The following is a 16,652-nucleotide window of genomic DNA, read 5'->3' on the forward strand; positions in this document are numbered from 1 at the left end:
ACAATTCATTCATTTAATTTAAATTCGAATTTAATAGTACAAGTTACAAGTGTACAACTACAATATTCAACATCTAAATATATAATGTATTTATTTTATTTTATATTAATATTACTATATAAATATAATATATAATATAATATTTTAATATCATTTAAATGATAAATAATTTTATTTTCAGTTTGGTTCGATTACCGAATGGTTAAAAAAACCCAAACTGAAAAATCAAAATTTATAAAAAAAAATCGATTTTTCATTCGAACCGAATTTTTGATTTGGTTCAATTTGATCCATTAACCTTTGGGATAAAGACCCCACGCGAAATCCGTTTGGGCCAATTGGAAAATAGAAACATGGTCCACACCACTGTAGCCAGATTTCCTTTGGGCTGGAAAACCCAATTTACTGGGCCTAGAGCTAGACGCAAGAGCTGAACTAGTTGGATTGATTATTGAATTGATCTAATAATAAAATGGATTGGGTTAGTCAGACATGTTTAGGATGAGCCAGTCTAAAGGTATTGAAACTTAGGTCTAGTCCAGCCGAGTAGTCCAGGACCACTTGGTCTTTAGCCGGGCCCGTTGAGCGATTTTTTTTTTAATAAAAATAATGTGTTTTATATAAGTTTTATCATAGACTAATTATTTAGTAGCTTTTTAATATTTTTGAAATTCTAAAATTTATTATTTCTATTCTTCCACTTCTAAATTTTTGGAATTTTAATTAATTAATACTCTTTGTTTATATTTATCAAAGTTTATTTTAATTTATTATCATCTAAATTTATTACTATAAGCTTGTTTGTCAAATTATTATTTAAGTTCATTATATAATTTTAACTATTATCCTTTTTAGTTATGATTTTTTGTGTGGTTTAATTTATTATTTATTTTATTGCATAATACAACATAAATTTAAGTAATTATTCAAAAAGAAAACCTCTATTCCAAAAAAAAAAAAAAAAAGGTACATTTGGATATGATCTAAGTCTGGCCCGATCATGGTCCGAACCCGATTATGAATAATAGTAGATTGGTTCTGAGCGGAATTTTTTGAGGCTAATCTGTATTGATCCACCCTGTATGTTGAAGCTAGAGGGAGCAAAAAAGAATTTAAAAGGCCCATAGGCTTTGGGTTGATTTACGTAATCTAATAATTATTGTTGAATCAGAGGATCTTATGACCTAAAAAAGATAAAGAAGGCAGAACTTCATTAAACTAATGGGATGTGGATGCTTTACTTTGACAAAATAATATGGATAACCCATCCCAGAGTCTATGGATGCGGGTATTTTAGATGCAACTCTTTGTAAAAATATTCTTGTACGTCTTCACATGTTAATTCATGTGAAGAGGTATATTTTCACCGTTACATGGGTATTTTAGTCCGCAAAAAATGATTTGACTTGCAATTAATAGTCGAGGGTAAATATAAATTTTCTTTCAGTTTTTATTTGTAATATTAGTGATTTTTGACCAACGAGGGAAAGAATATGAGTGTTCATCGTCACGATGATATCAGTATTTTACTTTATGACATCTTTTAATATATCATAAACATATGTATGGATGTGCTCTTACACAAATCTATTTCCTCTTTGTTTCCTAGAAATAAATGGGCGGCATAGTTTGTTCTTTCCTGAAAAATATCTGCGTCTAGACCAGAAAATAGAAGGAAGAATGGGACATATATCTTTGTTGTGTAAAAAGTATATACTACTTTATAATCCTTGTATCAATTATTTACGTTAGGAGGTCATAATCCAATTCAAATTTCAGGTGGAGCTTGTGGGTTTGAGAAAGACAGACAATCAAAGTACAAGATTCAAGCGAACCGTAGCTGTCAAGTTCCTTTCAATGTCTAGAAAACCACATCTACAAATTAAATTTATTCGGACCATATGCTATAACATCAATTATTGCTAAAAATAGACATCACAATGTCTTATTCCCATACAAACCAATAAGAAATCAAATTAAAGGAAGCACATAGAGAAGTTTGCAGAACCACATGATAATCTTATATGTCATCTTTGCCTGTCCACCGTGGGCGTGGGGGAATGCTTTGTTCTTCCCTAAAGAAATGTCCAGGATCAACCCGAGTTTTTACTTGAACCAATCGATCAAAATTGTTCTTGAAATACTTGGTGCCCCAAACTCTTGCTGTTTCAATACTTACCACGCCTTCATTGTTGTTCACTCCAATGTCAAGATCTCTATAACATAAGAAAGCTCCTCGGGGGGACTGGGAAACATAAGGAGCCACGTAACTGTAAAGCCTTCTAATCCAATTTATGTACTTGTCGGCGTTTTGTGCGTCTTCAGCCTTCCAGTACGCCATATGATGTAGCTTGTAAAGATTACCAGCCCTATGAGGAAATGGGATAGCAGATTCAGGAATTTCAGCCATTTTTCCACCATATGGGGTCAACAAGATCTCTGCCTCCCTGCCTTCTGGTTCATAGAACAGTCTCCATATGCCTTCAAACCCGCTTATGGGAATGGGTTTCTGCACATAATCCGATTTTCCTTTGTAGTATCTTACACCGGGCTGAGTCCTGTTCAACAAAACTTCACGTGAATCTATGGGCAGCCCGACGTTATACAGGATCGCTTGGATCCAACTCATTTCTGTGCAGTCTTCTCTTACTAAGCCCAATTCAGGAAAATATTTTTGCATCAGCGCAAGTAGCCTGTCGATTCTTCCAAGGAAAACTGAGTTAAATGAAGCACGAATAGTCAGCTTGCTTCCATCCTCGCTGGCGTTCGCCCTTCTTGCGACGATTCTGAGGAATAAATTCCGTTCGAATTTAGGTGCAACGTACTGCCAACGGTGAATGAGTTGAGTGGCATTTTGCTCCAAAGTCCTGCCTATTGTGAATACTGTGACGGTTTCTGGAACATCCACCAATCGTACTTTCCATGCAAGAATTACACCAAAACTGGCGCCTCCACCACCCCTAATGGCCCAGAATAAGTCCTCACCCATCGATTTTCTGGTGAGAATCCTGCCATTAGCGTCTACTATTCTTGCATCAATAACATTATCTGCAGCCAGGCCGTATTTTCTGAGCAATATGCCATAGCCTCCTCCACTGAAGTGCCCGCCAACTCCAACCGTTGGGGAAAAACCGGCTGGAAACGCTAGTGTTGGGCTTTTCTCCGCGATCCTATAGTATAACATGCCAATGGTTGCACCAGCTCCAACCCATGCAGTTTTCTGCCGAGCATCAACTGTTACTTCACTAAGCTTGAGCAAATCAATGATCACAAATGGGACATCAGTAACATAAGACCGCCCCTCAAAGTCATGGCCGCCACCTCGAGTTCTAATTTGCAATTGATTTCCTTTGGCACAGTAGATGATAGGGGGGATTTGGTACTCGTGTTCGGGGGTTATTATCACTTGCGGTTTTGGAGTGGAATCTAAGGAAAATCTCATGTTTCGAATTGAAAAATTTAGGACAGATGGGAAAGATGAGTTGATTGGGGTGTAAACAAAGCTAGAAATGGAGGTATAGTTCTGGAATTCTTCCATGAGACATTCAAGGAAGCCATCGACGTCGCCGACAGCAGAAGCTGCACACGACGACGAAAAGACAAGAGCAAGAAAGAATACGAGAGTGGAAATGGTTGGAGTCTTCATGATTGTGAGATGCTGTAGTTTGTGTTTTCGGAGCAGAGCTGTGTTCTACTTATAATGCTAGTTGGGGAGTGGGAACTGGGTAATTACTTGTTGCCATTTTGAAGTTGTCACGTGAGATGGTGCTGTCTGAATTGTAATCCACCATCACTAATTGTAGCACACCTTCATTTATCAATTATTTATTATGTAGCACATGCATCTTTATTGACTTAGCTCCGCCAGACCAGACCAGACCATATTTCTTTGAAAAATGTTCTTTACCCCCTTCACAGAAATAGCAGTCAGAATTGATTTTATATATCTGCTTTCAAGTGGATATATATATATATATATATTTATATATATGAAGAAGATGGATTGTTGAAGATTCTCTAATTAATAAACTTTCTTTCCTAATTTGATGGGATAATTACACTGTCCTTCCCTGAGGTTTGGTGTAATACACGTAGACCCCATGTGATTTGAAAAATTACATTTATTACCCCTGACGTGTTATTCTGTTTAACAAATAAGTCCCTCTATCAGTCAATATTCATCGAATTTATTGATATAATAAAAAAATTAAATAAAAATTAATTTTGACCTTAATTGACTTATTACTGATTTATTGCAAGTCAAATAATATTTTTTCTAAATAAAATACCATTAAACTATGAAAATATACCTCCTCATATGAAGTGTAATTATCTGTAATTCGATTATTTTAATTTTTCAAACTATCAAGGGATAAACATACATATTTTTTTAATTTTTTTGTTAATATTAGCAGTTTTAGTAAATTTTGATTAATGGAGGGACTTATTTATTAGACAAAAATAAATCTCAAAGTGAGATGTAATTTTTCAAACTATAAAGGAGCCTATATGTAACTACTTCAAATCTGTGGAGAGGAAAGTATAATTATATGTAATTTGATTATTTTAAAGCGCATTAGTTGGCATTATACAGTCCATTATAAGTAGAGAAATTAACAAGTTGGAACGTGAACATGATATCAGGCCTGTACATTAGCTCCGGCCGCCAGACGCGTTTCCTTGAAAATTCTTCTTTTTCCGTACTTTATCAATATATATAATATCAAATATGTTCTCATGTGGATTTAAAATATTGGGTATATATCACTACTAGAAAGTATAATATTAATATTAAATATCAAGTGATAATTTTAAAATTATCACTAAAAAGATATATTATTATCCTGTCATTATATAATTATCAGTGATAATAATTGTATGTAAAATTGTCAGTATATATAATTAGTAACACGTGTATAATAACAATTTAATAACAACACCAATATAGAACAACAACAATTATTTATTGTTATAAAGTCATCAAGTCATTATACGTGTGTCAGTCACTAATTGATTTAGTGACAACTTTATACATCATTTTTTATCACTAATATTTGCTAATAGTAATTAGCAAAATTATGGAATTTTTACAGAATTAGTTTTCTCAGCATCGATTTCATCTAATCGTGATTAATAATAATGATTTATCATGATTTTTAATCATAGTCATTAATATTGTAGCTAATAATAATTTTTGATCTAATGAAAATAGCATAATTTGGGATTATACAGTCCATTAAATACGTCCAACTTCCCTAGAGAAATTAATCCTACGATCAAATTAATAACCAAATCTATGTTATTAAAGTATATAAATTTATCCTATCGTATGATGTCACTAATTGTATATCTATGTATGTGAATGGTTTTAGAACAAGTCAAAGGCATTAGATCCAGAAGGAAAAAAAGGAAACAAGTTAAAGGTTAATAATTGATCATGAGATAAATGCAATATTTGTTAGGTAATTTGACTGTAAATCTCCCGTTGACCTTAAAAAAGAGAAAAATAGGTCCCCATGACATCTGGCATGAAGTTGAAAGTTTAGATAACATTAATTATTCAATGGGTGGATTATTATTATACTATTTGAATAATAATTTTGAAATATATATTAATTTTAAAAAATACAACTTATTTTACGTAATGTTAGTTCAGATCCAATAGATCTTATTAGGTGGCGTTTATTTGGTGTATAAGTCAATTGAGTGGTTAATGAGGTCTAGTTCAACTAGCGAATTTGAAATTCCGTCACGACCCTAGAGATCATGTGTTCAATCCCACTATATGGATGAGATGTTGAACTATTGCATTATAGATATTATTTAAATTTAATTTATATGATATTAATATAATTATTGTAATTGATTATTGCTTCGATAGGAATGATTGTAATCGACTAAAGTTAATTGGGTGATAAGATAAGTTAGTTTTAAATCTGCAATTAAGAAAAACTATGAATTAATTATATGTAGTTTACTTTATTGCATGGTAGGTGTTGAATATAAACAAATCCTATGTTTGCTTTATTGAATTGTAGGTGTTGAGTTTACACCAATCTTATGTTTACATTTGATAACACGTAGAGTAGCGAGCAGATGACTTTTTCACCCTTTTATGTGTTTATAAGGTTAAATTATAAGGAGCTTTCTTAGGATAAATTATAACTAATTTAATTTGTTAGATTTTCATGAATTTTTTTAGTAAATTGATTAAAATGTCTTTATAATTAATAAATTATAATGACTCATTTTTTAAAAAATTCTGAATTCTTTTTATGGATTAAGTAAATATATATATTTTTTTTACAGGTTTTTGAATTTTCCATCCACCTTATCTAGTTTTTCAATAGTTTTTTTTTTTAAATAAAAAGGTTGCAATAAGAGCAAAATTGACAATTTCAAACATCCATTCAAGAATTACATAATTTATCAAATATTAGGTGGTATTTATAAATGTTTAAATAATGAAATTATAACAAACTTTCTTTAGGATAAATTACAACTAAATCAATCCGTTAGATTTTTGTTGATTTTTTTAGTGGACTGATCAAAATGCCCTTATAATTAATGAATTATACTAATTTATTTTTATTTTTTTTATGAACTAAGTAAATGTTTTTTTTTACAAGTTTTCAAATTTTCCATCCACTTTATATATAAGAGCGGAAACCTCCATCTAAGAATTACGCCATTATCAAACATTAGGTGGTATTTATAAGTTTTTAAATAATAAAAGAATATTTATAATTAGCAAATACAGAGCTCGTTGTAAATTACCCTTAAAATAAGGGGAAAAAAATAATTTATCCCCTGTGATATGAGAAATAAGTAAAAAACACAAAGGGATATAATTTTTCTTCTTTTACTCATTTTACATATCACATTAGCTAAATTGCATTTAACTCTTAAAATTAAATAACTAATGCTAAATTTTCTGGAAAATCCTTACATATTTGGAGATTGGAACACCATCAGGCATCAAGCTGGTCGGCGACTCTTCGGCAATGGGACTGTCCCCAAAGAGAGCGAGCCCAATTATTAATAAATTAAAAAAAGATAATTATATTTACGCCCTTTATTTATTATTTTTATATATAAATTATTTTTATCTTTTGAAAAATTATAGAAATCACCATTAACAGCTTTAAAAATAAAAATGCCCCTGTTGACTAAGTTAACGTTTAAAATAATTTTTCAAGAACAAAAGTATTCTTAGGGGTGTTTTTGTAATGATCAAAAAGTAGAATGGGTGTCAACTAATATTTTTGAAAATGAGTAATATGACCCCATATATATTTTTTTAATTATTTATACTAATTTTTAATTTAAATATAAATTATTATGTTAATTTTTTTATTAAATTTCTATATAAATCGCTTCTTTAAATAACTAAAATATTAAATTATTCAATAAATATAGCTTTCTTGAATTATTAGCCACCCAAAAATGGGTGCAAACTGCAAAGGAAATTGAAAGAGAAGCACAGAACTCTGATAATTACAATTGTATATGATGACCAGTGCCTGAATTTTGTTCTTCTATTACGACAATAGAGGTGGAATGCTTTGCTCGTTTCTGAAAAAATTGGAAGGATCAATCTGAGTCTTCACGTGAACTAATCGATTGAAGTTGTTCCTGAAGTATTTGAGCGCCCAAACACTGGCTTGTTCGTAGCTAGTGTTTCCTTCATTATTCATCCCTAAGTCAAGATCCCTGTAATTTGAATAAGCTGCTCTAGGATTTTTCGAAACGTAAGGGGCCATGTAGCTATAGAGTCTCCTGATCCAATTCATGTGTTTTTCTAAGGCAATGTTACCTGGCCTGTTCCAGGCAATCCCGTAATGGATCATGAATATATTGCCTGCTCTGTGTGGGAAAGGAGTTTCAGATTCTGAGTAATTACTTAATACCCCTCCGTATGGACTTAATTCCAATTCAGCTCTAATTTCAGCTTCTTCATGGAGGAATTTCCATATCCCTTTTAAACCATTTATAGGGATAGGTTGCTTCACGTAGTCCGATTTACCTTTGAAGTATGGCCTGCGAGGCGGATTCCTGTTTAACAGAATGTCGAGGGACTCGTTTCTTACACCTGCAAAAAAGAGTACGGAGTCTATCCAACTCATTTCAGTGCAATCATTTTCCACCAAACCAAGCTCCGGAAATTTTTCTTGCATTATTGGCAGCAGATGGTGAACTCGTCCCAAGTACAGGCTAGTGAAAGAAGCTTGTATCGTTCTCTTTCCAAGAATTGGGGACACGAAGCTTCTCAAGAAAAGCCTGAGCAGAAGATTTTCGTCAATCTTCTCAGCAACGTACTGCCACCTGTGCACCAGGTGGGTTGCATTATGTTCCGATGTCCTGGAAACGTTGAAAACAGTCACAGTTTCGGGAACAGTAATTAGCTCCACCTTCCATGCAAGAACTATGCCGAAACTAGCCCCCCCGCCTCCTCGAATGGCCCAAAATAGATCCTCGCTCATGCACCTGCGGTCTAGAATCTGGCCATCAACATTCATTACCTTGGCATCAATGACGTGATCAACGGCAATGGAGTGCTTGCGGGACATCATGCCGTATCCGCCGCCTGAGATATGCCCTCCGACGCCCACAGTTGGGCAAACGCCTGCCGTGAAAGCAAGAGTCTTGCTGTGCCGAGCAATTGTATAGTACAATTGCCCAAGTGTGGCGCCTGCTTCAACCCATGCAGTTTTATCTTTAGTGTTTATTGATATTGATCGGAAGTTCCTCAAGTCTAAGATGACGAAAGGAACCTTAGAAGAGTAAGATAGTCCTTCATAGTCGTGCCCGCCACTTCGGACTCTAATTTGTGCCCTGAGTTTCTTGGAGCAGTAAATTACTGCTTTAATTTCACGTTTGTGATAGGGGGTGATGATGAGAAGAGGTCTGAGGGGGAAGGTTGATGCTGGTCGACGATTTTGAGTGTGCAAAAGAGAATCATATGATGCGTCTTTGGGAGTGTGGATAACGTTAGATGGATCTAAGTTTGAGTGTTGAAATTGATCGGTAAGACATTGAAGAAAATGTTGGTTGTGATCTTGAGACGAAGAGGCTCCCAAGATCAAAAGGTTGGAGAAGAATAGCAGTAGGCATGTGATATCTAAAGATTCCATTTGTTTGCGCGCTTGATGATTCGAGTTTTGTTGATTTATTGAGGCGAAACTACTTATTTATAGACGTCGTGCTGTGTTTGGTTAACAAATCTCTTCCACCAGATGAGATGATAATTCAATTTTCTGTGCCGATCCCCTAGTTAATGAAATTAGATAACAATTAATGTCATCTCCCAGGCTGATCTTTGTAATGAAATTTTAGATTTTCTACGTCGATATTGACTTGATATAGAGGATAAATGAGACAATGTTACATGGATGAAAAGCATCTGATTTTATTAGTATTATGGTAAGTTAGTTAAAATACAATCATGTTTCTTTAACATTTAGTATTACTAGCTATTTTTCATATGATTCGGGTGATTTTCTCTCTTTATTATTTCTTCTCATGTGTATAATTCACTTACAAATTTATAACTTTTCTTTTAAAGACAAAGTCATATATATATATATATATATCGGGATAAATTCAAATTACCCTTTGAAATATTAGTAAAGGGCAAAAAAAACCCTCTTAAAAAAAAGGGCAAAGAGCTCTTCAATCTTTTAGTAAAGAAGCATATTACCTCCATCCATTGGTCAATATAGTTCACTCGCCCACTTTGCCACTAGTTTAACTATTTTGGTTTGTAACTAATTAATCAATTTTACCCATAATTACTAAATAAACTGCAAATATTTCTGTAGAAACTACATAAAATTCATAGAAGAAAACCCCCAAAAGAAGAGAGAAGTGTGCTGCAATATAAAGAAAGAGAAAGTGATAATATTTTTTAGTTTTTATATTTAGTAATTAGGGGTAAAAGTGACAATTTATAAACTAAAATAGCTAAATCAGTCGTAAAGTGGGCGAGTAAACTATATTGCCCAACGGAGAAGGGTAATATGCTTCTTTATTAAAAGGTTGAGAGACTCTTTGCCCTTTTTAGGAGAGTTTTTTTTGCCATTTTTCAATACTCTAGAGGGTATTTTTCTATAAATATCTATCTGTCTATTATGTATAATATTTGAAGGGGGTCTTTTGACTCAAACTTGAGCAATTTTGACTCAATTTTAATTTTTTATTATAATAAATATTTTTATTTTTTATTCTATATAAAATTAGGAAGTTGTATTTTTAATTATGAATCCATTCTAATACCATATTGTATATATACATATATACATATGCAACAAAAGAGGAAAAAAAAATCATATTTAATCAATCAATATTGATTAATAATATAGTAAGTAAATAACTACTTTTTTAATACATAATTGTATTAAATTTGACCATCAATATTAATTATTGATTATGTTATCATATTTTACTTATTCATTTTATTTTCATATTTTCCATGTATACGGTAAAACGACACTACAAAAATAAAATGATAAATAGCTATGGAAAATTTTATGCTAAAATCAGCGTTGGATTAATTAGCAAGTAAAACTTTTGTTGCTAAGTTATATTATTTTATATATCTTTTCAATAGTTAGTTGCCAAATAGATAACAAATTAAATTTTTTTACTAAATTCATTAGCAAGTGAATTTTTCGTATTAGATAATAAAAATTAGTAATGAGAATTTTAATTATTAATTATCTCAACGCTAATTTTTTTTTTTTGTTATCAAACAATTTTCTTGTAGTGAAAGAGACAACACTTAAGAATCATATTAGTTGTTCTTTGATTTAAATAAATAAATAAAATAAAAAGCCTTAAAATTAGTAATAAATATTTTAAGATTAAAAACTTTTCATAAAAGTATACTAGGTAAACAATATATAATTAGTTAGGATTTTAGATTCCTATGTTTTGCATTGAAATTGATAACTTTGACTAAATATTTCTTGATTTGTCTCATAACTTTTAAAATCTTAAATAGGGGTGTCCAAATTGTTCCAAAAATTGTGTGAACCTGATAGTTGTTCACACAAGTAGTTTTGGGCTTGATTTACGACATACCATGTAGAAATGTTCATTGCATAAAGTCATATTTCGATCAAAATTTAGGATATAAATTAAATTCTAAATCGGTTTCGAGAAACAAACCTACCATAAACTTTTGGACAGTACACAAACTTAGATTACATAGAAAATCACTCTCATCTCATGATGCTGATAGATCCTATCTTACAAACACACCAACCCCTATATATTATCTGATTGCATTTAAAACAATACAAGGAGCCAACTAATTGAAAGCGACTGTTCAAAACAGATTACAAGGAGCCAACTAATTGGCAAGCCGATCATCTATTTTAACAATCTACTATTTCTTATTCGCGTACAAACTAGTAGTGAAATCAAACTAAAGGAAGCACATAGAGAAGTTTGCAGAACCACATGATAATCTTATATGTCATCTTTGCCTGTCCACCGTGGGCGTGGGGGAATGCTTTGTTCTTCCCTAAAGAAATGTCCAGGATCAACCCGAGTTTTTACTTGAACCAATCGATCAAAATTGTTCTTGAAATACTTGGTGCCCCAAACTCTTGCTGTTTCAATACTTACCACGCCTTCGTTGTTGTTCACTCCAATGTCAAGATCTCTATAACATAAGAAAGCTCCGCGGGGGGACTGGGAAACATAAGGAGCCACGTAACTGTAAAGCCTTCTAATCCAATTTATGTACTTGTCGGCGTTTTGTGCGTCTTCAGCCTTCCAGTACGCCATATGATGTAGCTTGTAAAGATTACCAGCCCTATGAGGAAATGGGATAGCAGATTCAGGAATTTCAGCCATTTTTCCACCATATGGGGTCAACAAGATCTCTGCCTCCCTGCCTTCTGGTTCATAGAACAGTCTCCATATGCCTTCAAACCCGCTTATGGGAATGGGTTTCTGCACATAATCCGATTTTCCTTTGTAGTATCTTACACCGGGTTGAGTCCTGTTCAACAAAACTTCACGTGAATCTATGGGCAGCCCGACGTTATACAGGATCGCTTGGATCCAACTCATTTCTGTGCAGTCTTCTCTTACTAAGCCCAGTTCAGGAAAATATTTTTGCATCAGCGCAAGTAGTCTGTCGATTCTTCCAAGGAAAACTGAGTTAAATGAAGCACGAATAGTCAGCTTGCTTCCATCCTCGCTGGCGTTCGCCCTTCTTGCGACGATTCTGAGGAATAAATTCCGTTCGAATTTAGGTGCAACGTACTGCCAACGGTGAATGAGTTGAGTGGCATTTTGCTCCAAAGTCCTGCCTATTGTGAATACTGTGACGGTTTCTGGAACATCCACCAATTGTACTTTCCATGCAAGAATTACACCAAAACTGGCGCCTCCACCACCCCTAATGGCCCAGAATAAGTCCTCACCCATCGATTTTCTGGTGAGAATCCTGCCATTTGCGTCTACTATTTTTGCATCAATAACATTATCTGCAGCCAGGCCGTATTTTCTGAGCAATATGCCATAGCCTCCTCCACTGAAGGGCTTTTCTCCGCGATCCTATAGTATAACATGCCAATGGTTGCACCAGCTCCAACCCATGCAGTTTTCTGCTGAGCATCAACTGTTACTTCACTAAGCTTGAGCAAATCAATGATCACAAATGGGACATCAGTAACATAAGACCGCCCCTCAAAGTCATGGCCGCCACTTCGAGTTCTGATTTGCAATTTATTTTGTTTGGCACAGTAGATGATAGGGGGGATTTGCGACTCGTACTTTGGGGTTATTATCACTTGTGGTTTTGGAGTGGAATCTAACGAGAATCTCATGTTTCGAATTGAAAAATTTAGGACAGATGGGAAAGATGAGTTGATTGGGGTGTAAACAAGGCTAGAAATCGGGTAATAGTTGTGGCATTCTTGCTTGAGACATTCAAGAAAACCATTGACGTTGTCGTCAACAGAAGCAGCACACGACCACGAAAAGACAAGAGAAAGAAAGATTATGAGAGTGGAAATGGTTGGAGTCTTCATGACGGTGAGATGCTGTAGTGTGTCTTTTTGGAGCAGAATTGTGTTCTATTTATAATGCTGTGGTTTGAGTGGGAACTGGGCAATTACATGTTGACATTTGAAGTTGGAACGTGAACATCGTGCAGTCTGAATTAAAATACACCATCAATAATTTTAGTAGACCTCGTGTGTTTCATTTCAATGACTAGACCGTCAATTATCGTAGCACATGCATCTTTATTGAAATCAGCTCTGGCCGCCAGACGCGCTGTCCACACATTTCTTTGAAAATTGTTCTTTAATTACCCCGTGAACAGAAATAGCAGTCGGAATTGATATTATATATCTGCTTAATTTCAAGTGGATATATATATATATGTGAAGAAGATGGGTTGTTGAAGATTCTCTAATGAATAAGCCTTCTTTCATGAAAGACGTGCATAACCTATCAAGTTTAATTTGAATTTTAATTTGGCATCATACAGTCCATTTAAATACGTCCAAAAATTTCTTATATAATAACTGTATCAACGTGATACTTGAAAAGAATAGCATGTACTTGAAGATTCCATCTGTTTATGCGTTTGACATCATTTGCATGTTTTAGAGGTAAAAATGATCAATTACAAACCAAAATAGCTAAATTAATCGTAAAATGAGTGAGTAAACTACATTGCATAGCGAAAGAAGATAATATGCTTCTTCATTAAAAGGTTGGGAAGCTCATTATTCTTTATTTTTAAGGGGAATTTTTGCCGTTTTCTAATATTTTAGAAGTAATTTGAATTTATCTATATATATATATATACATAACATTGAATGTATGCTAGTTTACCTTTGAATTGGTGGCCACTAAAAGTTATTTGAATGACTAAATTAAATAACCTTTTTCTTTCTTGTTCTCTCTTTACTTTATCTAAAGTTTGTCAAATTTTCTTTCTTTGTTGAAATGTTTTGAAGTAAAAACTACAGTAAGAAATTATAACAGCTTTTCCCCAAGAGAAAAGCCAGAAATTCATCATGCTTACGTGTGCTTAGTAAAAACAATAACAGCAAAATTTTCATAAACCGATCAAACTGTCATCTAATTTGATTGGAAGATAAATCCATTTTCAAAAAATTATGCATAGGTCAATATAATAATTTATTGGAGTTTATATATAATTAGCCAAACGTCTTCTAAGAGAGTGCGACTGATTTTAAAGAAAATTCATCGCAAATTCTAATTTACAAAGGCCTTTGTCACTGATGTTTAGAAGTATCAATAATCACTATCACAAAATTTTGTGACAGAGGTTAACATCCGTCACAAAATCCGATTAACAAAATAGCTGGAAATCTATTTTGTAGTGAGCAATTTAAAAAATAAACGAAATCAATTTGGAGATGGTTTTCGCAACATATGTGTTTAATCAAATTTGTTGCAATTGTGTGATAACCCAAATCGATCACAAGTTCATCATAAATTTTGGTTTCATGACACAATTTCATTATATATTTTAACAGAACCTGTCATGAGCTTAGCACATGACTGTTAGAGCTTTCACACTTTTGGTCCTATATGTTATGAGATTCTTACATTTGGTTTCATAACCGATTACATGAAAAAAAATATCAAATTGCCTAAAAATAAAATTTTATTTATATTATATACTAGATGTCGTGGCATGGAGTCTTTGAGTATTTATACATAATTTTATACATTTTAAAATATATCATAAATTTAAACATATATATATGCATAAAATATAAATACTTAAAATTATATTATAATATTATTTTTTCATACTACAATACAAACTAGAAAAAATTGGTCCACCCACCAGCCTCTAACCCCTCTGCCCCCTACCACCGCCACCACGCCCTGCCTCCATCCTAGAGGGGGGCGAGGCGTCTGGGCCACCGCGAGCGCACATCATTGTTGCTTAGATTCTGGGTACGCTGGGCGACGACAACATCACTCAAATTGGGGGCGACGCCATGTCGCCTCCCCTCTCCTGGGCCTGGGGACGGCGAGGCATCGTCGAGGGCAGAGCGGGGGAGGGATTGGGTGGGTGGGGGTTGACGTTTAATTTTTTATTTTTAAATTATTTTATATAAATTTTTTATTGTAAATTTTATATATAATTTTTTTTGTATAAAATAATAATTTATTTTATAATTATACACATAATACAAAATTTTAAATTAATTTTATATAATTTCACTTTTTTTTTCATGTAAGTGCTTACGTGGCGAAATAAAAAAAATATTCAGTCAGCAAAAATTTCAAAAAAATCCTAATTTTTGTTCACGTAAGCAAATTTCGACCGCTTTAAAAAATTCGGTGGCCAGAGTCTACATTGCAAAATAATAATAATAATAATAGTAATAATAATATTATTATCACAAAAATAGAGAGGAGAAAAAGAAAAACAAAAAAAAAGAAAAAAAAAGAAGAAAAATCAAGAAAAATATATGAACTCTCCAAAAGGAATAAGAAAGGCGAATTGTCGAAAGATCTTGAAGGGAGATGAGTAAACTTTGAGAGCTTCGAATTATTGTTCACTCAAATTCTTTTGGTGCTCTAATTAGTTTCTTGGAATTTAACCTCATTATCCTTTTATCCTACCCCAAACCAAAGCCCCATTACAACCAAAATAAAAGACCTTTTGACCCTTATATGTGCATATTTCAAAAGTGGTGGAGATGTGGTGTATAGGCAAGCCTATGGTGAAGCATTGTCGTAGTAAGTGTCAAGAGATACACTTGAGCCATATATACACTTGAGAGAATGGAAAGTGGAGAGAAAATAGTCCACTAGTTTTATGCGATTGGTTTTGATAATGGTCATCACGTGAAAACTTGTTTGATACATGTTGAATTATCTCTTTCATAAAGTATGTCATTTACCTTGCACATGATTACAAATTGCCTTGAGTAGTTTAAAATTTGGAGGGGTTTTTTGAATGCATCTTGATTTTGCTTGAGGACAAGCAAATGGCTAAGTGTGGGGGTATTTGATAACTCTGCAATTATAATGATTTTATAGTGATTTAATCTTCCTGTTTAAGCCAAAATATTCCTAATTATGTGATTTTATTGCATATTCAGCAAAAAGGAAGATTACAAGGACGTTTCTGCAGAATTGACAAAGTGTGTTCACGCTTAATGGAGTAGTCAACTCGGGATAAGGATAAGCACGAGCGATTTCCCCAAGAGATAAAGGAATCAAATGTTTAGATTTAGAAAGGATACTTTGTAATCTATTTACCTTTTTAAAGTTTATCACGTATCTATCCCCCCACTACGTCTAGATTCGTAAGGGACTTTTATTATAAATAGGGGGGATCCTATCCCCCCACTACGTCTAGATTCGTAAGGGACTTTTATTATAAATAGGGGGGATCTCTTCATTAGAAATGATTCAGTTTTTATCTTAGAACTTTATAGAATTCTCTGTTCATCTCTTCTCTTTTATTTTATTTTACTACCGGAATTAATAGAATTCCACTTTATAGTGTGTTCTTCCATTAATATGTCCGGCTAAATTCCCTATTTTCTGGTTAAGGTATGGTGATTGCTTGATTCCTATTATGTTGTGAGATATAATCTGCGTTCTACACTTGTCAAACAAATATTCATGTT

General features: G+C 33.2%; 3 protein-coding genes across 3 annotated transcripts in view; all 3 read right to left on the bottom strand.

Annotated features, from left to right (window-relative positions):
• LOC105175812 (berberine bridge enzyme-like 18) lies at positions 1,818-3,684 on the bottom strand. Its single transcript, XM_020698538.1, has one exon. It carries the CDS (start codon positions 3,644-3,646, stop codon positions 2,021-2,023), a length of 1,626 nt encoding a protein of 541 aa, XP_020554197.1. The 5' UTR covers positions 3,647-3,684; the 3' UTR covers positions 1,818-2,020.
• LOC110013024 (berberine bridge enzyme-like 18) lies at positions 7,529-9,134 on the bottom strand. The gene has a single exon (XM_020698539.1). It carries the CDS (start codon positions 9,132-9,134, stop codon positions 7,542-7,544), a length of 1,593 nt encoding a protein of 530 aa, XP_020554198.1. The 3' UTR covers positions 7,529-7,541.
• Positions 11,181-16,652, bottom strand: part of LOC105175938 (berberine bridge enzyme-like 18) — an 11,664-nt gene continuing 6,192 nt past the window's right edge. The window contains exon 2 of the mRNA XM_011098583.2: positions 11,181-12,539. Within this exon, the coding sequence (XP_011096885.2) occupies positions 11,473-12,539 (1,067 nt within the window). The 3' untranslated portion in view covers positions 11,181-11,472. The remainder of the gene's footprint in view (positions 12,540-16,652) is intronic.

The sequence above is a fragment of the Sesamum indicum genome, linkage group LG12 (genome assembly GCF_000512975.1).
Source record: "Sesamum indicum cultivar Zhongzhi No. 13 linkage group LG12, S_indicum_v1.0, whole genome shotgun sequence".
In the NCBI taxonomy this organism is placed as follows: domain Eukaryota; kingdom Viridiplantae; phylum Streptophyta; class Magnoliopsida; order Lamiales; family Pedaliaceae; genus Sesamum; species Sesamum indicum.